The sequence below is a fragment of the Chiloscyllium punctatum genome, chromosome 48 (genome assembly GCF_047496795.1).
Source record: "Chiloscyllium punctatum isolate Juve2018m chromosome 48, sChiPun1.3, whole genome shotgun sequence".
Lineage (NCBI taxonomy): Eukaryota > Metazoa > Chordata > Chondrichthyes > Orectolobiformes > Hemiscylliidae > Chiloscyllium > Chiloscyllium punctatum.
The window spans coordinates 23,405,054-23,430,415 of record NC_092786.1 but is presented as its reverse complement, the minus strand read 5'-3'; the positions used below and the strand labels follow the sequence as shown (position 1 = coordinate 23,430,415).

Here is a 25,362-nt window from a genome sequence, read left to right as displayed (position 1 = left end):
TTTATAAACAGTGACCCAATTCATCCATCTCATTACAGTGCATTCACATTAACAAAACTCGCATTATAGCAGAACGACCTTTATGTGGAATTCGTGGTGAGGCGAGAAGTGTTCCCTCATGTCGAGTGAGATTGGAGTTAAAAAATGGAGAATTGGTGGTAGGAATATAGGAGAACGTCTTGGCTCCAGGAATACAATTTGTTCTTGTTTATGATTATAGCTGAGTCACAAGTAGGGGTGCTGCCTACTATGGTTGAAAAGCCAGTAGAAAATCAGGCAACTGAGGCATTACAGGAAGTGTGCCCATGGACTTCTCCTGATTGTGTGGTAACAAGGTCACAAAGCCACCAGCTGAAACAGGAGGAAAAATCAATTATAGATAAGTAAGTTGACGTAGAATTAACAGAGACCATGTTTGATTGAATGGTTGAGACAAAACAAGAACAGCTGGAGGAGAAATTTTTAGCTCCAAGAAATTAACTGAGTTACAACTGAGAAGACAAACAACTGAAACAATTATATCAAAAGACGTATGCAGAATCTGAGTGTATTCTCAAATATTACTATCTAAAAAAATGATGTCTTGATGAGGAAATGGAGACCATCACATATTCAAGAAGATGAGAAATGGGCAGAAGTTCATCAAGTTGTATTGTCAGTGGGTTATAGAAAGGAGGTAGTTTGGGTAGCACATGAATTACCAGAGGGAGGTCACTTAGGGGAACAAAAAACTCAAGCTAAAATGCAAACATCAATTTTACTGGCCTGGATTTCATAAGGATGTAGTTGAATTTTACCAGAGGTGTCATACTTGTCAGGCTATTAGCAAACCTCAGGCAATAATAAAACCAGCATGTTTAATATCCATTCCTGTATTTGAGGAATCTTTTACAAGAGTCTTAATTGATTGTGTGGGACCCTACCTAAAACAAAAGGTTGGAATCAGTATTTGTTAGCAATATTGGATGTGTCCACTAGATTTCCAGAGGCCATCCCATTGCACAATATCACAGCTAAAAGGATTGTCGAAGTGTTACTCAAATTTTTCACTAGATACCCACAGAAATACAGTCAGATCAAGGGTCAAATTTTACATCAATTTATTCAAGGATGTTATGGATAGTTTAGGAATAAAACAATTCAAATCCACAGTGTACCATTCAGAATCGCAAGGAGCGTTAGAAAGGTGGCATTGAAAGTTAAAGACCATGTTAAGGATTTATAGTCAAGTCAATCCAGACAGCTGGGATTATAAGATACCATTTGTATGTTTTGCCATGAGGAATGCGCCAAATGAATTGACCAAATTCAGTCTATTTGAATTAGTTTTTTGGCATGAGCTGAGAGGACCACTGAAATTACTTAAGGAGAAATTGGTGAGCCAGAATTCAGAGACCACATACTTGGACTGTGTGTCAAATTTTAGGGAACAATTAAATAGAGCAGGGGAATTAGCTAGACAGCATTTAAACCTATCACAGCATACAATGAAACAGGAAGCCGACAACAAATCAAAATCTCACACTTTTGTTCACGAAATAAAGCGTTAGTGTTACTTCCAGTGATAGGTGAACCTTTAAAAGCAGGATTTAGTGGCCCTTTAACAAGTTGAAAGGAGATTGAGTTAGGTGAATTATTTGATAAGGATGATTTGGAGGTGCTAGTGTTGGACTGGGGTGCACAAAGTTAAAAATCACACAATACCAGGTTATAGTCCAACAGGTTTATTTGGAAGCACTAGCGTTTGGAGCACTGCTCCTATACTCCACAATCACCTGATTGAAGGAGCAATACTGTGAAAGCTAGTGCTTCCAAATAAACCTGTTGGACTATAACCTGGTGTTATTTGGTAAGGGCTAGATAGAAAGAAATCTCACAGTATGTCATGTGAATATGCTGAAAAGGCATTTTGACAAGGAAGGAAAGCAAAAGGAAAATGTGTTACTAGTATAACACAGACTGAAGAACCAAATTCAGAGGATTGTGAGTTGGACATTCCTCAATAAAATTGGACAATGAGGACATTCTCAAAAATTGTGATAAACTATTGAATTGCCTTCCAGAGGAAAATCTAAATAACCTGAAAGTTATTGCTATTGCATAGGGAGATATGTGGGAAGAAGCTGAGAAATATTAATCTAATGATACATTATGTAGATATAGGAAATGCTTAACCCTCTAAAGCTGGCATAGCTTCAAAAAGAGATTGAACACATGCTTCAAAGGCAACATAATCGCAGTGAGCTGCAGCAACTGGAGCTCACCCACTACTGGGGGCAAAACCAGATGGTATCCAACAGGTATGTATAGACTATCCACAAAGTCAATGCAGTTACAAAGTCTGATTCATATCCGATTCCATATTTGGAAAACTGTGTTGAGAACGTGGCACAAGCAACTTATATTTTGAAGTTGGACTTACTCAAAGGATATTAGTAGGTACCTTTGTCAGAAACAGCAAAAGCAGCTTCAGCTTTTGTAACACTGAATGTGCTATGCCAATTTAAAGTCATGCCATTCGGTATGAAAAATACGCCAGCTCCATTTCAAAGACTAACCAATCTTTGCAGAAAATTTCAGTGGACAGAGAAATGTCAGAAACTGTGTTAACCACTGCCCACGTGTTAGCCACACCTAATTATGCAATGTCAATTTGGCTATTGATGCGAGTGATGTAGGTGTTGGTACTGTACTCTTCTAAGAAGACAGCGAGAAGATTGAAAGACCTATTGGATATTTCTCCAGAAACTTGAATATTCAACAACAGAAATATTCTACACATGAGAAGGAGACCTTCTGCTAGTGTTGGCATTACAACATTTCCACATTTATATTGCCAGTAATGTGTCTGAGACAATTATATACACTGATCATAACCCATTAAAGTTTTTGGAGAAATTTAAGGACAAAAATTAGAAGGAACTTATTATTGCAACCATTCAATTTGAAAATTATACACTGGCAGGAGGAGGATGAAAATAAAGAAGCATTCATTGGCAGGAGTAAATGGATTGAAATTGAATGTAGTAGTGAACGTTTGTTTGCATGCTTAGAGTCAATGTAATACATATGTGTTGTCGTGTATTAACAGAGTAAGACTAAGGGGTTTAAAATGAAGCTATCTTTGTATAGTGATGGTTTTTTTAAGGGGGAGTGGTGTGACGATGCTGTCATTTTAAAAAGGTTATTTTGTCCTTTTTCTCAAGAGAGTTCTAAAGACAAAGGTGCTGAACAGTCTAGAAACTGCATAGGGAAGTGGAAGGGGAGTGGCCAGTTCTCCCAGTTCAGGGTTTGTTTTAGCTGTTTTTAGCTGCAGCTGTCACAAGATGTGAGAGTCCAGGGGATTTGCAAGATTCACTAAATAACTCTTCTGAAATCCCTCTGGAAGTTGTTCGCTCCTGCCTGTAAGAATCTGTGTTTGAATTTATCTTTTTGCCAAGGGGTGTTTATGGGATGTTACTGGACTGAAACGGCTAATTAGTTAAGGTGCTGTACTAGGTCGGTTAAGTTTTCCAATAGTTACGTTATTATAAATTCTGTTTTCTTTTGTTTGTGTTTCAACTTAAGTGAATTCTGTTTTGTTTGACCAGCTGCATCACACCTGGAATATCCACTTCACATCCACCTTTAAAAATAAGAAAAAGTTAGGGTCTAGGCTATCTTCTTGAAATATTTTGAGGGGGTCTGGCCTGGTCCATAACAGATGCCATAGTGGTATAGTGAATAGATAATGTCACAGGCAGCAGTTTTTGGAAGGTAGAGTGAGACATTTCGTCCCTCGTGGAAGGAAATCCTCCTTGAAACTCTCACTTAGCTATTTCCAGTACAATTTAATTCGTTGTGACTGGTTTAACAAAAACGAGGTTGAAGATCAAAAAGTGTAAGCACCAAACTTTTGCAGATGGGAAACTTCATCACACCTGAAGAGAAAAGCAGCAGTCTTACAGGCCTCAAAAGAAACATTACAGCATAAAACTTGTGTCGTATAGAAAAAATGGTGGATTCAAAAGCACAGAAGATCTGACAACTCACAGACATCAATGCCATTGCAGTTTCTTCAGCGCTGACAAGGCAATATTCTGTGTAACTATGAAAGAAAATCCAATATGATATTTTATACTAATAAATATAAAGTGACCGATACATGTCAGAAAATATAAGATGTAACTGAACAATTAACAAAAGTGAATTATTGAGCCTAATAGTTGATAGTTGACTTTGTGAATGGATTTTAACAACAAAGTAAAATGCAGCAACTAGAAGATTCAATCATAGCAGTTAAACACTAGTAAAAATACATGGGGCGGGGCGGGGGGGGTGTGGGGGGTGGGGGGGCGGTGATACATATTGAAGCACCGCTTTGAAGGTACCCATTTTGAAACTTGAGAGAGATTTGGCTGCATGCAGCATAACAGATGTGTTCCCCACTGAGACATTGTGTTCAATTCTGGTTATTAAGCCACAAAAACATTGCAAAGCATTGAAGAGAAATGTGGTAGGACTGATCCCAAGTGTAAAGTCAGGGGACTATGAGGAGCATGTCAGGAAGATTTAACTCCACAATCTAAAAGGAATGTGGTTACGCATACAAATGTCAGCACTAGAGTTTTACTTCATGCTAATCCAGGAAATCAATGTCAGTGATATTTGAGCCTGAAGGTCAATTGAGTTGGGATGAATTTTTATGCTGAAAACATGTAAATGTTTGGAACAGGTTTGATGTGGGTGATGCTGGCATTTGTTGCACATTTCTAATTGCCTTTGAATGTAGTGACTTGCATGTCTATTTCAGGGTGCAGTTAGGAAACAACCACATTGTTGTGGGACCACAGTCAAGTGTAAACCAGATCGAGTAAAGTTGGCAGATTTCCTTCTTTAGAGGACATTAGAGAACACTTGAGTTTTTACTCAGAAACAGAGAAACTAAAAGCAGGTGTAGGCCATTAAGTCCTTCAAACCTGCTCCACCATTCAGTATAATCATAGAAGATCCTCTATCTTATTGCCATAGAACAATACAGTAATGTACAGTACTAGCACTTTGGCCCTTGATGTTTTTATCCTATTCTAGAGCAAACTAACCTACATACCCTTCATTTTACTATCATCCATGTGCCAATCCAAGGGTCACTTAAATGTCCCTGATGTATCTGACCCTCCTACCCTTGCTGACAGTGCACTCTATACACCCACCACTCTCTGTGTAAAGAACCTACCTCTAACATCTCCCTAAACCTTCCTCCAATCACTTTAAAACTATGCCCCTTCATGATAGCCATTTCTGCCTGGGAAAAAGTCTCTGGCTATCCACTCTATAAATGCTGGTCATCATCTTGTACATCTCTATCAAGTTATTTCTCATCTTTCTTTGTTCCAATGAGAAAAGTCCTATCTCCCTCAACCTTTTTTCTTAAGACATACCCTCCAGTCTAAGCAGCATCCTGGTAAATCTCCTCTGCACCCTCTCTAAAGCTTCCACATCCTTCCTATATTGAGGCAATCAGAACTGAGTACAATATTCCAAGTATGGTCTAACCAGGGCTTTATAGAGATGTAGCATAACCTCATGGTTCTTTAACTCAATCCCCCTGCTAAAGAAAGCCAACACACCATATGCCTTCTTAACAACCCAATCAACTTGGGTGTCTACTTTGAGAGATCTATGGACATGAACCCCAAGATCCCTCTGTTCCTCCACACTGCCAAGAATCTTGCCTTTAACCCTGTAATCTGCATTCAAATTTGACCATCCAAAATGAATCACTTCACACTTTTCCAGGTTGAACTCCATCTACCACTTCTCACCCCAGCTCTGCATCCTGTTAATGTCCCATTGCAACCGACAACAGCCCTCCATGCTATCCACAACTCCACCAACCTTCATGTCTTTGACAAACTTACTAACCCACCCTTCCACTTCCTCATCCAACTCATTTATAAAAATCACAAAGAACAAAAATCCCAGAACAGATCCCTACAGAACACCACTGGTCACCAAGCTCCAAGCAGAATACTTTCCATCTACCACCACCCTTTGTCTTCTATGCACCAGCCAATTCTGTATCCAGACAGCCAAAATTCCCTGTATCCCATGCCTCCTTACTTTTTGAATGAGTCTACCATGGGGAACCTTATCAAATGCCTTGCTAAAATTCATATACACCACATCCACTGCTCTACCTTCATCAATGTGTTATGTCACATCCTCAAAGAATTCAATAAGGTTTGTGAGGCATGACCTGCCCCTCACAAAGCCATGCTAACTATCTCTAAATAATCATGAATCCTGTCTCTCATAATCCTCTCCAATTATTTGCCCAACGCTGACGTAAGACTGACTAGTCTGTAATTCCCAGGCTTATCCTTATTCCCTTTCTTGAACAAGAGAATGACATTTACCACCCTCCAATCATCTGGTACTACTCCAGTGGACAGTGAGGATGCAAAAATCATCACCAACGGTATAGCAATCTCTTCCCTCGCTTCCCATAGTAACCTAGGGTATATCCCACCTAGCCCAGGGGACTGATCCAACTTCAGGTTTTTCAAAATTTCTAGCACATCCTCTTCCTCAACATCAACCTGTTCGAGCATATCAGTCTCTTTCACAATGTCTTACAACAAGCAAAGTCCATCTCACTCGCAACTACTGAAGCAAAGTATTCCTTCAGGACCTCCCCTATCTCCTTCAACTCCAGGCACAGGTTCTCTCCACTATCCCTGATCAACCCTACCCTCCCTCTGAGCACCCCCTTGTTCCTCACATAAATGTAGAATGCCTTGGGATTTTCTTTAATCCTACCCACCAAGGCTTTTTCATGTCCCCTTCTACCTCTTCTATGTCCATTCTTCAGTTCCTTTCTGACTACCTTGTAACCCTCTAGAGCATTGTCTGATCTTTGCTTCCTCAACCTTAAGTCAGCTTCCTGACTAGATGTTCCACATCTCTTGTCATCTAAGGTTCCTTCACCCTACCATCCCTTCCTCACCTCAATGGGACAAACCTATCCAGCACTCGCAGCAAGTGCTTCCAAAACAACCTCCACATTTCTGTCATGCATTTCCCTGAGAATGTCTGTTCCCAATTTATTCTCCACAGTTCCTGCCTATTGGCATTGTAATTTCCTCTTCCCCAATTACAGAGGAGCCTTGATTACCCAAAGGAGATAGGCGGACAGTATTTCGTTCAGATAATTGATTATTCGGATAACTGATTCAATGCCTCTCCTCTGGGACTCTGAGTTTACTGAAGTTTCCTTTTTCCTCACTCTGCCTGCCTTGCTCCCTCTCTCTGTTTCAGGGTTTGTTTCTGAGCAGAGACACGCAGTTGTGTGTAAGGGACTTTTCAATAAGCTAAAGTCGCTTTTAATCATTATAAACAAAAGAAGTGATCAATGTTGGTAACACCTTTTTGATGTAATGTGTCCATCGGATAATCCGAAATTTGGATAATTTATATTCAGATAGTCGAGGTTCCTCTGTAAATACTTAGCCATACCATCTGCTACTATCCCTCTCCGTGACTACAGTAAAGGTCAGGGAGTTGTGATCACCATCACTGAAGTGCTCTCCTACCAAGAGATCTGACACCTGACCTGGTTTGTTGCCAAGCACTAAATCCAATATGGCCTCCCCTCTAGTTAGTCTATCTCCATATTGAGTCAGGAATCAGCTCCATCCAAACTATTTGCACGAATTAGTGAAGTTGAAGTCACCCATGACAGCAACCTTGTTACTTCTGCAGCTTTTCAAAATCTGCCTCCCAATCTGCTGCTCCATGTCTCTGTTGCAATTGGGGATTCTATAGAAAACTCACAATAAAGTGACTGCTTCTTTCCTGTTTCTGGCCTCCATCCATACTGACTCAGTAAACAAACCCTCCTTGACAACCTCTCTTTCTGCAGATTAGCAATGCCACTCCCTACCTCTTCTACCTATCTCCCTATTCCTTTTGAAACATCTAAACTCCAGAACATCCAACAACCATTCCTGCTCCTGTGATATCCAAGTCTCCGTAATGGCCACAACATCTTAGCTCCAAGTACTGATCCATGCTCCATGTTCGTTACCCTTATTCCTTATACTACTAGTGTTAAAATAGACACACTTCAACCCATGACACTGAATACATCTTTGCCCAATCAACTGTCTATCCTTCCTCACAGACTCACTATATGCTGTATCTGCCTGTTCACCAGCTAACCCATCCTCTGAAAAATAGCTCTGGGTCCTATTCCCCTGCCAAATTAACTTAAACCTTCCCGAAGAACTCTAGCAAACCTCCCGCCCAAGATATTGGTGCCCCTCCAGTTCAGGTACAACCCATCCTCCTTGTAAAGGTCCCACATTCCCCAGAAGGTATCCCAATGATCCATATATCTGAAGCCCTCCCTCCTACACCAGCCCTGCAGCCATGTGTTCAGCTACAATCGCTCTCTGTTCCTAGCCTCACTAGCCCGTGGCACCAGTAGCAATCCTGAGATTACTACTGCTCATCCTGCCTTCTAGTTTCTAACGTAACTCACTATATTCGCTTTTCAGGTCCTCCTCTCTTTCCTCACTATATCATTGGTACCGATGTGTACCACGGATTCTGTCTGCTCACCCTCCTGTCGACTCAAACCGAGACATCCCTCAGGATGCACTCAGGAGGTAACATACCATCCGTAACCACAGAATCTCCTGTCCGTTCCTCTCTCGATTAAATCCCCTATCACTATTGCTCTCCTAGTCTGCCCTCCTTCCCTTTTAAGCCACAGAGCCAGACTCAGTGCCAGAGACCTGACTGCTGTGGCTCTCCTCTGGTAGTTTGTCCCCCAAACAGTATCCAAAACGGTATACTTATTATTGAGGGGAACGGCCACTGGGGATCCCTGCACTGACTGCCTCTTCCTGACAGTCACCCAGTTACCTTTATCCAGTAACTTAGGTGTGACTACCTCCCTCAACCTCCTCTCTATCACCCCCTCAGCCTCCCAAGTGATCCAAAGTTCATCCAGCTCCAGCTTCAGTTCCCTAAGGCTGTCTGTGGTGAGCTGGGGTTGGGTGCTCTTCTCATAGGTGAAGTCAGCAGGGACACCAGTGGTGACCCTTACCTCCCACATCCTGCAAGAGGAGCATGCAACTGCCCTAGCCTCCATCTCCTCTGCTCCAAATTGCCAAAAGAGATTTAAAGAAAAAAAATTACCTTACCAACCCTCCACACAGAGTCTTTTTTATTGGTTTCAGGAGGATGGGTCGGAGACACTGTACATGTACTGTATCGGGTTTAGCCACTGCCCGAATATATTAGTTCACTTACCCAGCAGTCCCCACATCCCCTACTGCTCCTGTTCAGCCCTCGCTCTGCTGATTTACGATATAAGTATTTTAAGTTCAAACTTACCTTCCTGGCTGCCCCCCTGCTCACGCTCTCTCAACTCCCGCTGCTGAAGTGAAGCAACTGGAGCTAATGGACCCATATTCCTGGGCTTTCTTCCCATTTTCCTTGATGCTTTTAAAATCTGAAAATATCCACCTCGCTCTTGAATATAATCAATAATAACAGTTAATACTTGTCATAGTCACCATAGACTCTCAGAATCCCTGCAGTGCAGATAGAGGCTAATTAGGCCTATTGTGTCTGTGCCAACTCTCTGAAGGCCATTCCACCAAGACTACCCCCATCCTATCCCCGTAGTGCCGTATTTCTCAAGGCTAATCCACATAACATACACATCCATGGTCACTACAGGGCAGTTTAACATGGCTAAGACAGAAAGTGAGGAGTGCAGATGCTGGAGAGTCACAGCCCAAAAGTGTGGTGCTGTAAAAGTACAATAGGTCAGGCACCATCTGAGAACCAGGAAAATCGACCTTTCAGGCATAAGCCCTTCATCAGGAATGTGGAGGGGGGAAGGGAAGAAGGGGATTCCTCACCCAGGGAAGTAGTTGAAAACTCAGGTAAGTGGAGCTGAGTCCACAAAAAGATTGGCCAAGATCATATTAAGTGGCGGAGCAGGCTCGAGGGGCCAAACGGCCTCCTTCTGTACCTAGTTCTTATGTTCCAAAGGGGCTGAGAGATAAGTAGAGGGTGAGGGTGGAGGGAAAGTAGCTGGGAAGGCGATAAGTGGATGCAGGTGGGGGTGGTGATCCTGCTAGGTGGGTGCGGAGGGTGGAGCAATAGGTCAGAAGGAAGATGGCCAGGTAGGACAGATGAGGAGGGCGGTGCCAAGTTAGAAGGTTTGGATCTGGGATGAGGTAGGGGGAGGAGAGATTTGGAAACTGGTGAAGTCGACGTTGATACCGTGTGGTTGAAGGGTCCCAAGGCGGAAGATGAGGCGTTCTTCCTCCAGTCATTGGGTGGCTTGAATTTGGTGGTGGAGGTGACCCTGGACTTACATGTGCTTCCACTCCCTCTGTGACTCCCTCGTTAGGTTCGTCCCCCCCACCAACCCAGCCTCCACTCCTGGCACCTTCCCCTGCCACTGTAACAGGTGTAAAACATGTGCCCACACCTCCCCCTTCACCTCCATCCAAGACCCCAAAGGATCTTTTCACATCCGGCAGGGATTTTGCTGCACATCCACCCACCTCATCTACTGTGTCCGTTGCTCTCGATGTGGTCTCCTCTACATTGTGAAGACATAACACCAACTTACGGAGCCGTTCAGGGAACATGTCTGGAACACACTAACCCAACAAACCCATCGCCCTGTGGCTGACCACTTCAACAAATGGGGAGTTTGGGGGGTGCTGGTAGAAGGGTAGGTGGGATGGTGATAGGTGGATACAGGTAGGGGTTATAGTGTTTGGTCAGTGGGAGGGGTGGAGTGGATAGATAAGTAGAAAGAAGGGCAGGTTGGGTCAGATCAGGGAGGTGAGGAGGAAGCAGAGGGCTGGACATGGGATAAGGCTGGGGGTGGAGGGATTTTGAAGCTGGTGAAATCAATATTGAGGCCATTGGGCTGTAAACACCCCAGGTGAAACATCAGGTGTTGTTCTTGCAGTTTACGTTTGGCCTCAGTCTGACAGTGCAGGAAGCCATGTAGTGGGGGGGGTGGTGGTAATTAAATGGATGGCAATCAGAAGATCAGGTTAGTTGATGGCATGCAGAATGCAGATGCTGTACAGACTGAACCCCAAGTCCGCATTTCGTCTCCCCGATATAGAGAGACCACATTGGGAGCAAAGGACATAATAGATCAGGTTGGATGATGTGCAGGTGAATCTCTGCCAGATCAGGGCTGTGGACGGAGGTGAGAGTGGAGGTGTAGAGGCAAGTGTTTACACCTCTTACGGTTTCAGGGAAAGGTACCGGGTGTGGTGGAGAAGTTGGTGGAGAGTAGACGAGGGATCACAAAATGAATGGTCCCTGCAGAAAGCGGACAAGAGTAGGGAAGGTAGTGAGCTACTTTGAACTTGTTCAGTTTATTTATTGTAGGTAGGGAGGGAGTGAATTCCAGATTGTAAACCAACAACACTGAAAGAATGGCAATACTTTTCCAAGTCAAGATGGTGAGTAGTTTGGAGGGGAATTTGGAGGTGGTGGTGTTCTATATGCTGCTGCTTGTCTCTCAAGATGATGGTGGTCGTGGGTTTGGAAGGTATTGTCCTTGGTGAATTTTTGCAATGTATCTTGTAGATGGCGCACACTGATACTACTGAGTATTGGTGATGGCGAGAGTGAATGTTTGTGGATGTGATGCCTGTCTAGCAAATTGCTGTGTCCTGGATGGTGTCAGACTTCTAGAGTGTCGTTGGAACTGCTGTCCAGTCAAGTGGGGAGTACTCCATCACACTCCTGATGTGTGCCTTGTAGATTGTGGATAGGCTTTGAGCACTGAAGAGATGAGTTATTTGCTACAGGATTCCAAATATCTGAGCTGCTCTTGTTGCCACTGTATTGAAATGGCTAGTCCTGTTCAGTTTCTGATAACCCCCAGAACATTGTTAATGGGGAATTCAGTGATGCCATTGAATGTCAAGGAATGCCATAGATTCCCTCCTGTTGGAGATGATTGTCTGGCACTTGTGTGTGGTGCAAATATTATTTGGACCCTCTTGTGTTGCAGTAGTCATGTGCCTGCCTCTGTACCAGGAAGCCTGGGTTCAAGTCCCACCTGCTCCAGAGGTGTGCACTAAGATCTCTGAATATGTTTAATTAGAAAAATAGGTTAAAAGATAAAATTACTTATCACTTGTCAGCCCAAACCTGGATATTGGTTAGAGATTTTTAAAAATCTGCAGATACTGGAATCCAAAGCAGACAAACAGGAGGCTGGAGGAACACAGCAAGGTAGGCAGCATCAGGGGGTGGCAAAGTCGATGTTTCGGGTTGAGACCCTTCTTCAGGACTGGGGAGGGGGAGGGGAGCTCAGACATAAATAGAGGGAGGCGAATGGGGCTGGGGAAAAGGAAGGTGGGATAGCAATCAAGTAGATGCAGGAAGGGGGTTGTTGTGATAGATCAGTGGGAAGCGTGGAGCAGATAGATGGGAAGGAAAATAGGCAGGTAAGGTCAGATCAAAGAAGCTGGAAGGAGAGTAAGGACTGGACATGGGATGAGGTTGGAGGTGGGGAGTCAGTGAAGCAGGAGGTAGAATGGAAGAGAGGAGGCAGGGCTGGAAGGGGAGCTAGGGGATGGGTAGAAAGATAATTTGAAATTGGAGAACTCAATGTTAAATCCTCTGAGCTGGAGGCTACCCAGGTGAAAGATGAGTTGTTGTTCCTCCAGTTTGTGGTCTGATTCACTGTGGCAATAGTGGAGGCCAAGGATGGGCATGTCAGAGTGGGCGTGGGAAGGGGCAATTGAAATGGGTAGTGGCCAGGGAGTGAGGCTGGCCATTTCGGGACTGGAAAAGACACTCGATGAGACGGTCACCTTGTCCACGTTTGGTCTCCCTGATGTAGAGAAGACCATGTCGGGAGCACCGGATGCAGTAGACTAGGTTGGAAGAGATACAGGTGAGCCTCTGTCTCACATGGAAGTACAGTTTGGGGCCCTTGATGGAGGTGAGGGAAGTGGTGTATGGGTTCCCTTTGCCAACCAAGGAATGGTGAAGGGAATGGTCCTTGTGGAAGGCAGAGAGGGGTGGGAGGGTAGGCTGTAATTGGAGTCTGATATTATCTAAATCTAGCTGTATTTGAACATGAACTGCTTCATAATCACAGGTTCTGTAGCACACATCTTCAATACTTTTGTCAGAACGTTGTCAGAGTCCATAGCTTTTATGGTACCCAGTATCTCCAGCCATTTCTTGGAATGAATAAAGTTGCTGAAGCTCCTGCGATGCTGGAGACCTCTGGAGGAGGCCAAGATAGATCATTCACTTGGCACTTGCGGCTGAAGGTTGTTGTAAATGCTTCAGCTTTATCTTTTGCACTGATGTTCTGGTACTTCCATTGTTGAGGGTAGGGATACTTGTGGAGCTGAATCCAGTAGTGAGTTGTTAGATTGTCCACTGCTGTTCACGTCTGGATGTGGAAGATCTGTAGAGCTGGTGGTTTTGGAATTGCTTAGCTTAGTCAATTGCTAGCTGTTCATGCAGTTTGGCATACAAGTAGTCCTCTTTTACCATTTCACCAGGCTAACAAGTCATTTTTTAGTATGCCTTGTGCTGCTCCTTTTACACTACATTGAACCGGCTTGATAGTAACAATAGAATGGAAGATATCCCAGGCTCTGAGGTTACACATTGTGTTGCAGTACAATTCTACTGCTGCTGATGGCTCACAGTGCCTCATGGATGCCCAGTTTTGAGTTGCTAGATCTGTCTGATGTCTGTCCCATTTCGTATGGGTGATAGTGCCATACAGCATAATGCAGGGTATTCTCAATGTGAGTCAAGCCTTCATAAGGACTGTATGGCCAACTGAATCTATTTTTACACAGTACCAAGTTTGGCAAATTAATTTAAGATGCTCTTGATTCACATTTGGATCCCTGACATGTGTTTGCTGTTCTATAGAGATTTGGTGTCAGATATCAATTTCACAACTTCTGTTTAGCTGCTATATAGCAATAGGTTTTCTAAAATTACACTCAGACTTACGTTAACTAAACAGTCTATGACCAACTTTTTAATCTAGATGCCACCCTAATTGTACTAATACAGGTGAAAAGAAGACAATGTCTACAGCATCATCTGCAGGAAGCCAACAGATCTACTCACAAGGAGGTTCATTCCAGCCTGGGCGAACAGGACAAACATTCAGGTAAATTCATGGCAAGACTGGATGGTATGTATTTCATGCAACGATTAAAGGTGCTGATTAACACATGGGGATGTGGTGTTATTGCTGACACAGAGCCAAGTTTGAGGGGGGGGGGACATGACTGACAGTTCAATATTCTGTGTTAAGGAATCTCCAGGTGAAATGATTGCAGGGGGGTGTAAAAGATCAGGTTGTGTCCTATTGTTGGACAAGAAGTGAAGTCCTGCAGTAAGAAGAGGCAATATCTTACAAGGTATCTCAATGACGCCATGTGTATAGAACTTAAAACGAATCACTTTGCTGGGTGTGTACGATGTTATCTCAGGCAGGCAAGGAGAGAGAGTTAGGCAAATTCAGAGAAGTGTGAAAATAGTAGAGTAATATTAGAAGAGGATTTTGACTTCCTCAACAAGGGCAGACGATGCTCTTTGGTCTGCCCAAAACTTGTTGGTCTTCCAGAGCAAGGAGTTGACCTCGACTGAGTGTTGCAGACTGGTACATTCCAAGGTCCAGGACTATAAGTTTTTTTTAAAGCTTTTTAAAAAAATCTTTAAAACTTACTAAAAATATTTGAAAAATTAACAAACAGTGAAATTCACAGCTGACTTTGGAGGAACATGTGTAGGAGAGCTCACAACACTGGAGCAGTGAGGTGCATTGTTTTAAGTGTATCTTGCTGTTCTTTTTCTCTGTAAATCTACAATAGTGAGTACAGTGGGTTCTTTTTTGATTATAAGTTTTATTGAGATCTGTCTCTTACTAATTTTTAAAAATACAGGGCATGGGAGGTATTGAATGTGGGGAAGTAGATGGTGACATCGTGAAAACTACCCATATTACAGAGGAGAAGGTGCTGGATGTCTTAAAACAAAGGTGGATAAATGCCCAGGACCTGATCAGGTGTACCCTAGAACTCTGTGGGAAGCTAGGGAATTAATTGCTGGACCCCTTGCTGAAATTTTTGTATCATTGATAGTCACAGGAAGACTAGAAGTTGGCTAACGTAGTGCCATTATTTAAGAAAGGTGGTAAGAAAAGCCAGGGAACTATCGACCAATGAACCTGACATCAGAGGTGGGCAGTTTGTTGGAGAGAATCCTGAAGGATAGGATTTTCATGTATTTGGAAAGGCAAGGACTGATTAGAGATAGTCAGCAGGGATAGTCAACATGGCTTTGTGCATGGGAAATTATGTCTCTCAAACATGATTGAATTTTTTGAAGAAGTAATGAAGAGGATTGATGAGAGCAGAGTGGTGGATGTGATCTGTATAGGCTTTAGTAAGGCATTCAACAAGGTTCCTCATGGTAGACTGGTTAGCAAGGTTTGCTGTTCATGGAATACAAGGAGAACTGTCCATTTGGATACAGGGTAGCCAAGCAGGAGGTTGGAAGAGCACAGCAAGCCAGGCAGCATCAGGTGGTGGAGAAGTCAACGTTTTGGGTGTTTCCCTTCCTCAGGACTAGTTCTGGGTGTAAGGGGTGCTGCAGATAAAGGGGGTGGCAGGGGCAGGGTGGTGAAGAGGTGAAGGCAGGTACAGAGTATGACCTGCATGGTCAATGGGAGGAATGAATCTGGCAGGTGGCAGGGAGGAATGGAAGGGAGGTGGGGGGTGGGGGGGGAGGGGTGCAGGAAGAGAGTCGGTGGGGGTGGGGGGTGGGAAAGGAGATTATTTGAAATTGGAAAACTGTGTTCAGGCTTCTGGGCTGTAGGCTGCCCAGGTGGATGATGAGGTGTGTCCCTCCAATTTGCCATTTAGTTCATTCTGGCAATGGAGGAGGTCAAGGATTGGCATATCGGAAAGGGAGTGGGAAAGAGAATTAAAATGAGCAGTGACTGGGTGGTCTGGTTGGCCCCTGCGAGCCTGGCTGAGATGTTCGGTGTACCATTCCCTAAGTTTACATTTGATCTCCCTGATGTAGAGAAGACAACACAGGAGCACCTGATGCAGTAAACTAGGTTGGAGGCGAGGCAGGTTAATCTCTGTCTCACCTGGAAGGACAGTTTGGGGCCCTTGGATGGAGGTGAGGGCTGGTGTGCCAGCAGGTTTTGCATCTTTTCCGGTTGCAGGGAAAGATACCTAGGTGTTCAGGGGGTGTTGGTGGGGAGAGTGGTGTGAACCATGGCCTAGCGAAGGGAACGGTCCTTGCGGATGGCAGAGAGGGGTGGGGAGGAGAAGAACTTGGTGGTGGGCGGAAGTGTTTAAGAATGATGCTTTGGATGCGGAGGCTGGTGAGGTAGTAGGTGACGACATGGTGGTAGGTGACTTTTGCCCTTATTGTGTTTGAAGGGGGGGTTTAGAGCAGTGGAGCAAGGAATGGAAGTAGTGTGGTGGAGAGCTGTCTGGATGACAGGGGGCAAAAGCAGGTTGTTCGAAATAGATGGACATCTGGGATACTTGGGAGTGGAATGTCTCTTCGTCCCAAGCAGATGTGGCAGAGGTGGAGGAATTGGGAGAACGGGATGGAATTCTTGCAGGATACGGGGTGGGAGGAGGTATAGTCTGGGTATTTATGGGAGACTGTGGGTTTATAGTAAATGTCCGTCTGGAGACCTTTGCCAGAGATGGAAATGGAGAGGTCAAGAAAGGGAAGGGAAGTGTCAGAGATGGACCAAGTGAATTTGGGGATGGGGGTGGAAGTTGTGGGTGAAGTCGATGAACTGCTCCAGTTCAGTGTGGGTTCAGGAAGCTACACCACTTCAACATCGATGTAACAGCGGAAGAGTTGGGACAGAGTGCCTGTGAAGGAACTGAAGAGGGACTGTTCGAAATAGCTAACAAAGAGGCAGGCATAACTGGGGCCCATTCAGGTGGCCACGGCCACCTCCTGGATTTGGAGGAAATGGGAGGAATTAAAGGAAAAGGGTGAGGACCAATTCAGCGAGGCGGAGGAGGGTATTGGTGGAAGGGGACTGGATACGTCTGTTGGAGGGGAAGAATCAGAGAGCCTGGAGGAAATCCATGTATAACGATTGCATGTCCATAGTGAAGATAAAGTGCTGGGGTCCAGGGAACTGGAAGTTACTGAAGAGGTGGAGGGCATGGTTGGTGGAAAGTGCCTGAACCAAGGGGGAGAGGATTAGAGTACTTACCGTGTGGAAATAGGCCCTTCGGCCCAACAAGTCCACACTGACCTGCCAAAGCGCAACCCACCCAGACCCATTCCCCTACATTTACCCCTTCACCTAACACTAGGGGCAATTTAGCATGGCCAACTCAGCTAACCTGCACATCTTTGGACTGTGGGAGGAAACCGGAGAACCCGGAGGAAACCCACGCAGGCACAGGGAGAATGTGCAAACTCCATACAGTCAGTCACCTGAGGCAGGAATTGAACCTGGGTCTCTGCTGCTGTGAGGCAGCAGTGCTAACCACTGTGCCACCGTGCCGCCCACGGATGGAGTCGAGATAGCAATGAGATGAGTTCGGTGGGGCAGGAGATTGCCGAGATGGTGGGTCAGCCGGAGTAGTTGGGCTTGTGGATCATGGGGAGCAGGTAGAACCGGGCAGTACAGGGGCCTATGAGATTGGAGGCAGTGTAGGGGAAATCACCGGACGCAATGAGGGCACGGACAATGTGATTGATTTTGGCCTGATGGGTCACGGTGGGATCATGGGCAAGGGGGAGGTAGGACATGGTGTTGGAGGGTTGGCGTTCGGCCTCTGCGGAATAGAGGTCTATTGTCCAGACTACCACGGCCCTGCCCTTGTCAGCAGGTTTGGTGGTGAACCGAGAGTTGGTGTGGAGAGAGTGGAGTGCTGCATGTTCGGTGAGGGGGGGTGGAAAAATTGAGGTGGTTGGTAGTCAGCAATGAAGAGGTCTAGGGCAGGTACAAGGCCAGTAGGGAATGACCAAGTGGAGGGGGAAGGTTGAGGTGGGAGAAGGGGTCCTCAGGGAGGTTGGGAGTTTTTGTCAAAGAAGAAGGCAAGGAGGTGGAGGTGGCAGAAGAAGAGTTCTACGTCGTGGCACGTGTGGAATTCATTGTGGTGGGGGGGGCACAAATGTGAGCCCCTTACTGAGGACACACCATTCAGCCTCAGAGGATTCGAGGTTGCTAGGGGAGGGGAAGTGGCGGGGGGGGAGGATAGTGAATGTGTGGCAAGGCTCAGCAGTGGGATACTGAACTGGCTCAACAATAATAGACAGTGTGATGGTGGAGGGTTGCTCTCCAGACTGGAGGCCTGTGACCAGCGGTGTGCCACAGGATCAGTGCTGGGTCCACTGCTTTTCATTATTTATATAAAAGATTTGAATGTGAACGTAGGAGGTACAGATAGTAAATTTGCAAATGACACCAAAATTGGAGGTATAGTGAAGAAAGTTACCTCAGTACAACAGATTGATCAGATGGGCCAATGGGCTGAGGAGTGGCAGATGGAGTTTAATTTAGAAAAAATGAGAGGTACTGCATTTTGGACAGGCAAATCAGGGCAGGACTTATACACTTAATGGTAAGGTCCTGGGGAGTGTTGCTGAACAAAGAGACCTTGGAGTACAGGTTCATAGTTCCTTGAAAGTAGAGTCGCCAGTAGATAGGATCGTGAAGAAGGCATTTGGTATACTTTCCTTTATTGGTCACGTTATTGAGTAAAGGAGTTGGGAGGTCATCTTGCAGCTGTATAGGTCATTGGTTAGGCCACTTTTGGAATATTGCATGCAATTCTGGTCTCCTTCCTATCGGAAGGATGTTGTGAAACTTGAAAGGGTTCAGAAAAGATTTACAAGGATGTTGCCAGGTTTGGAGGGTTTGAGTTATAGGGAGAGGCTGAACAGGCTGGGGCCATTTTCCTTGGAGCTTAGGAGGCTGAGGGGTGACCTTATAAATGTTTGTAAATTCATGAGGGGCATGGATAGGGTAAATAGATATGGTCTTTTTTCCTGGGATGGGTGAATCCAGAACTAGAGGACATAAGTTTAGAGTGTGATAGGAAAGATTTAAAAGGGGCGTAAAGGCAACTTTGTCACGCAGAGGGTGCTGTGTGTATGGAATGAGCTGCATCAAGATGGGTATATGGAAGGGTTTAGAGGGATATAGGCCAAGTGCTGGCAAATGGGACTAGATTAATTTAGGATATGTGGATGGCATGGAAGAGTTGGACCGAAGGGTCTGTTTCTCTATGACTGTATATGCTGAGGGACACACTAAAGCTTGGGGCAGCTGCTGCCACAGGCAGTGGGTAAAGACTGCCATCTAAGGTCTTTCGACCAAAGTTCAGTTAACAGACTCACCTGATGTCTCAAATATGTGTAAATATTCCCATGTGTAAGGAAGAAATGTCTTGGATTTGTTTGTTCTCCCTATGTAAGGACTGTACAGAATCGAACTACTGTAGTATCGATATAAGTATATGAAGATATTTTATGAGTAAAGTGTATTTTTGAAATAAAAAAATGTTAGTGTAGTCTACATGGATTTGAGAAAGGTTTTTGAGAAGGTTTTGCATTGGCAGGTTGGTTAAGGAGTTAAGAGCCTGTGGGTTCCAGGGCAATATAACAAATTAGATGCAAAATATGGCAGGAAGCAGAGAGTGAAGATTGAAGAGTGTTTTCCGACTAGAAACCTGTGGTCTCACCCTGATAATGTAAACACATGGATGAGGTGTGTTCTTAAAAATACAATTTATTTTTAAGATATTTTGAGGAAGCCTTTTTTTCACTGTTTATGACTCATCAAGTGCTGAATGATGTGTTGTGTAAGAAAGATAAGCATTTGCTTATTTCAGTGGATCCAGTAAAAGATTCTGGAATAAGTTGTGAACACTCTTAAAAATCCAATAGCTGACCAGCAACCTTGACTGTCTGAAGATCATTTTCATTTTGGAACATACATAAAGAGACCTCGTATTGATTGAATTTTATTTTTCTATAATGTGGAAGTCAATTATGGTCGTAAATTCATTATTGAAGTTTTCATCAAAATTACCTATAAACATCACTTTCCTTCAACCTCCTGTATATTTTAAGTACAATACATGTAAAAGAGTAATTATTTCTCAACTGGCCTTATTGATGTTAGGTATTGTTTCAAAGTTAGTAGTTCCAAAGTTGCTTGTGTGCTGGTTACACTAAGCCTCACTTACCCATTACTGACTCGCTTCATGACTATATCAGTTCCCTTCTGGTTACCATTTTAAAATTCTCAAAATTATTTTCCAATCCCTCTATAGGCATCATTCTCCCAAATCAGGTCCATCCCTAAAAGCCTTCCAAGATCTCCGTTCTCTTCCATTTCTAGCCTCTTGTATATTCCTAACTTAACTTTTCACCAGTAATGACAAGAGGGTTGGTTAGCTCAGTTGGCTAGATAGCTGGTTTGCAATGCAGAGTTATGCCAACAGCAGTGGTTCAGTTGCTGCACTGGCAGAGGTTATCATGATGGACTTTCCTTTTCAGCCACTCCCCTCTCCTGAGGCAGGAGGACCACCAAACCACTCCCAATCATTCCTGTCAAAGGAAACAGTAGGATGATGACAACTTTCTCCTTCCTTCAATTTTTACCTTTATCTTTACTTTCACTTGACAAGGCTTAAGCACAAGAAGTTTGAATTCCCTTCATGAACCTCTCCACCTCTTACATTCCTCTTTTTTAATACCTACTGCCTTGAGGCTTTTCTCAACTGGCTTAATATTTCCTAATATAGATTTCAAATTTTCTGATGAAGGGCATATGCCTGAAACATTGACTCTCCTGCTCCTCGGATGCTGTCTGACCTGCTGTGCTTTTCCAGCACTACACACTCGACCATGATTTCAAATTTTTTCTGATAACACTCCTGTGCAGTGCCTTGGGTTGTTATATTGCATTAAAGACACTGTGTAAATGAATGATTTTGACGACATGGTTAGTTGTTTGGTAACAGATTTGTGATCCTGTCTATTCAGCACATCAATGGTACCCGGTGGAAACATCATTCAGCAAACATCCTCAGCAGGCCAGATTTTAGCCCAGATATCTCGCCAATCAAATGCGAATCAGGTCTCTGCAACATCCTGGACTGGGAGTCGACCACCTTTCCCGGGGCAGGTGCTGTATCACATTTTTGATGGATAAGTTTTAAATAGTTGGTTTCTGAACGACAAACTAGGATATGATTACATGTGCAGTTCATGATTTATACTGAAAGCTCGATTATGTTTAGTTTATTATCACATAATTTGTAGACTATTTTTAAATTGTGAATTATGGGTTTACTTTCTTTATAGTGAATTCTGGTCCAGCATTACCATCAGTAATGCTGTTAATGGAACTAAATGCCCTGACCTTCTGCCGGATATATGTTGTGTTTTAAATCGTTATAGCACTTCAGCCCAGGTTTGCAAAAAGAAAACACTGTCACCATGATTTAAAATTCAATGGATAAGTATCATTTCTTGAGATATTTCCACACTTGTTGATTCATGTAATGGGAGATGGATGTTCATTTTGCAGTCTTGAATGTAAATTTTGTCCTGAAGGTGTGGGCAATGTTGGGAAGATTGCATTTTATTGCCATCATCAAAAGTCAAGCACTTAGTCAGAATATAAAAGTCATATTGAATTAACAGGAGCAGATTATCTTTCCTGAAGAACATGAGACAACCAGCTGTAGTAATGCAACATCCTTCCATTGAAGTGTTAGGAGAAGTGAGTTTGAATTTGGTGCATGGAGCAACAGCCAGAATATTTAATTCTCCTGTATAGATTCCTTGACGGCTTCCTGTGCAATAAGATATTGAAGCTTGGTGTTAGTTTCTGTGTTGAAAATGTGTTGCTGGAAAAGCGCAGCAGGTCAGGCAGCATCAAAGGAGCAGGAGAATCGACATTTTGGGCATGAGCCCTTCTTCAGGAATGAGGAAAGTGATGTTTCCTCATTCCTGAAGAAGGGCTCATGCCCGAAACGTCGATTCTCCTGCTCCTTGGATGCTGCCTGACCTGCTGCGCTTTTCCAGCAACACATTTTCAGCTCTGATCTCCAGCATCTGCAGTCCTCACTTTCTCCTCGTTAGTTTCTGTGTTGCCTACATTTGAACAAAGTGCACTTTTTCTTTCCCTTCTGTATAAACTTTTAACATAATGGACTATAACTTACAGAAATCAATGACATTCCAGCAAGGAAGCACAAAGCATCCACTCACTAACCTGTCTGTGACCTAGTCCCAGATCGAGGCCAGGTTTATATAATATTGACAATGGGTGCTCCATACCTCTAGAGGTGCAAAGGACAGGCACACCCCCTGTTACTACCTGCAATACTCTGCCATTCCAAGAACATTGTCTGAGCCCTTTGGACAGGATTAAAAGAAGAAAACATCATCATCTCTTAAAAGGAATAGATAAGACAATGAAGTAACACAGTTGCATTTATTTAAAATCCTTCACAGCCTCAGGAACTTCCAAACACCAATAAAATGAATGAAACCCAATACAAATAGATGTGAGATAATACATGCTGGGATAAACAATAGGGAGAGCATTCTGAGTGGGTAAGTAAACAAAGTCATCACATAGCACCATTACAAAATCACTTAGAGTTGCACCACAGGTTACCAAGCCATGGAAAATATCAAGCAGCTAAGCTTTATTTCGGGAGGGATCTGGAGAATGTTATGCTAAACCTCTTTTGAACTTTGGTTGTTTTCTGGTCACCAAATTAAAAAAAGGATATGAATTACTGGAGACATGCCGAGAAGATTTACAGGAGTGATACTAGAAAACTGTGGGTATGCACATAAAGAAAGGATTGACCGTTTGGGTCTTTTATTTCTTGGAAAAGGAAGGCTGAGCGGTGACCTAATAAATCTCTTCAAAATAACGAAAGCCCTGTCCAGCAGAGAGGTAGCCAACCATTACCATCACAGTCACTCGAAAATGAAGAAAAAACAGTGGCTCAGTTTTCAACACCCGTGTTCAATTCCAGCTGTCTGGGTGGAGTTTGCACATTTTCCATGTGTCTGTCTGTTTCATCCTGTGCAGGTTAGGTAGATTGGCCAGGGTAAATGTGGAATTATGGGGATAAGTGGGAGGTGGGTTGAGGGTGGGGATGCTGTTCAGAGGGTTAGTGCTGACTCAGTGGGCCAAATGGCCCCTCTCTGCACTGTAGGGATACTATGAATCTATGATAACATTAATAATACTCAGTATAAATGCAAATTTATTCAGTCGCATATGTATATGGCTAATATGTATAATGCATTGAATCTTACATGGGATAAAGTAGCATTTTTCTTGAGTCACCATGAGCAGCACCATGCTGTGTATTTCTGAGCTAAACCTGTAACTGGCACCGTTCCCTAACCAAGAAACGATTAAGCACTGAATGAACTCAGTGTCCATGGACATTAGCATCCAATATGTGTCTGTTTAAGAACCATCTGGCACATCCATAATCATTTAGACAATGCTTCTTAACTTCAGATCTGCACCTTGGTCTTTACCAGCAACTACCTTTGTAATGCAGCAACAAAGACTCTGCACTCAAGAGACATGTGTCCAGCTTAAGGACTGAACCAGGTTGTACCTCCAGACTCTTCACTTGCTGCCATAGTGCTCAATCACTCGGAACCTACCTGCCTTGCATTGACGTTCTGCACTTTGCCACTTTCAGTCAGAAACGCATGGCTAATAATACTCTTGCTTTGCATTGCTGTTCAGCATAGACACAAAGGAAACAATATTGACATGGTTGACCACAGGTCTATGGGCTGTCAGGCCTCAAGACTCAGCCTTCACTCGGGTTCCCAGCACAATAAATCAAGAGCGTGCTCTCATGCCATGGCTTGAAAACAGTCAGTCAGTCAATCAGATAGCCACTCGAGGTGGCCATGAGTAAGTATGCTGTCTACACAAGAGATGAGGAGCTGAATGTTGGCCAGTCTGCCATCTATCTTGAGTCTCTCTGCCCTTTTGTGGGCTCTTTTCCTCCTGGAATGAAAGAGAAGCAGGCATGAAGGGAGGTGAAATTTGTTAGCACAGCTCAGAGCATGCAGGGTTACTGGTGTTGTGAGATTGGGATAGGTAAGTGACAAAGGTGTGGAAGGCATTAGTGAAAGTTGTAGAGGCCAAGCCTTGATGGGAGGTTGGTACACTAGCAGAGCGAGTGTGAGCTATCAGAGAGAAGATGGTGGAACTTGCCCAAGTGGAGTGAAGAAGGGCATTAACCTTCTTCCTACAGTGTTTTGCATTCTTTTAGAAGGCGGAGACTGCCTTATCCCAGGTAACATCCTCAGTGCAGGAGAAAGTGGGGACTGCAGCTGCTGGAGATCAGAGCTGAAAATGTGTTGCTGGAAAAGTCAGCAGGTCAGGTAGTATCCTAGGAGCAGGAGATAGCGACACGACGGCTAGAGGAAGAGTGCCTCACCTTCCGCCTAGGAACCTCCAACCACAAGGGATGAACTCAGATTTCTCCGGTTTCCTCATTTCCCCTCCCCCCACCTTGTCTCAGTCCCAACCCTCGAACTCAACACCGCCTTCCTAACCTGCAATATTCTTCCTGACCTCTCCGCCCCCACCCCACTCCGGCCTATCACCCTCACCTTATCACCCTCACCGTAACCTCCTTCCACCTATTGCATTTCCAACGCCTCTCCCCCAAGTCCCTCCTCCCTACCTTTTATCTTATCCTGATGGACACACTTTCCTCATTCCTGAAGAAGGGCTTATGCCCGAAACGTCGATTCTCCTGTTCCTTGGATGCTGCCTGACCTGCTGTGCATATTCAGCATCATCCTCAGAGCAGGCTGGCATTCTCTGGTGATGTCACCTTCATTGCTAAAGCTGGGAAAGAGGACAGCCTAGCTCTACCATCCCAGGTCCCTGCCTCACGCGAGCCACCAATTTCCCCTCTGCTATGTTCAGGGCTAAAGTCAGGAACTGTGCAGGGCACCTCCGCACCGGCAGTGATTGTCCGGGTGGATGAAGGTCTATTAGAGATGGCGCAGGTGCAAAGGAAGCTGGTGAACTACGGAGTATCTGCTGAGTGGCAAGTTGTTTTAGGAACAGTACAAAGAAACCAGAATTGGATGTGAGAGAAGTCATAGGGTTGTTGATGAGGCAAGCTTGGAAAGATACAGCAAAAAACCTGATGAATTTAAACTTAGCAGAAAGAATATAAGATTCACTGATAAGATTTAAAAATCACTCTGAAAGCCTGAACTGAACATTGAGCAATGGCTCTGCAATAAGCGCCA

At 44.2% G+C, this 25,362-nt stretch overlaps 1 protein-coding gene across 8 annotated transcripts in view; it reads left to right on the top strand.

The window, feature by feature from the left end:
- The window catches only part of arnt2 (aryl-hydrocarbon receptor nuclear translocator 2), a 454,524-nt gene that overhangs the window by 343,477 nt on the left and 85,685 nt on the right, over positions 1 to 25,362 (top strand). For all 8 annotated transcript variants that reach the window (XM_072564841.1, XM_072564840.1, XM_072564847.1 and 5 more), the window contains 2 exons: positions 14,095 to 14,194; positions 21,079 to 21,220. In XM_072564841.1, coding sequence (XP_072420942.1) covers positions 14,095 to 14,194; positions 21,079 to 21,220 — 242 coding nt within the window. The remainder of the gene's footprint in view (positions 1 to 14,094; positions 14,195 to 21,078; positions 21,221 to 25,362) is intronic.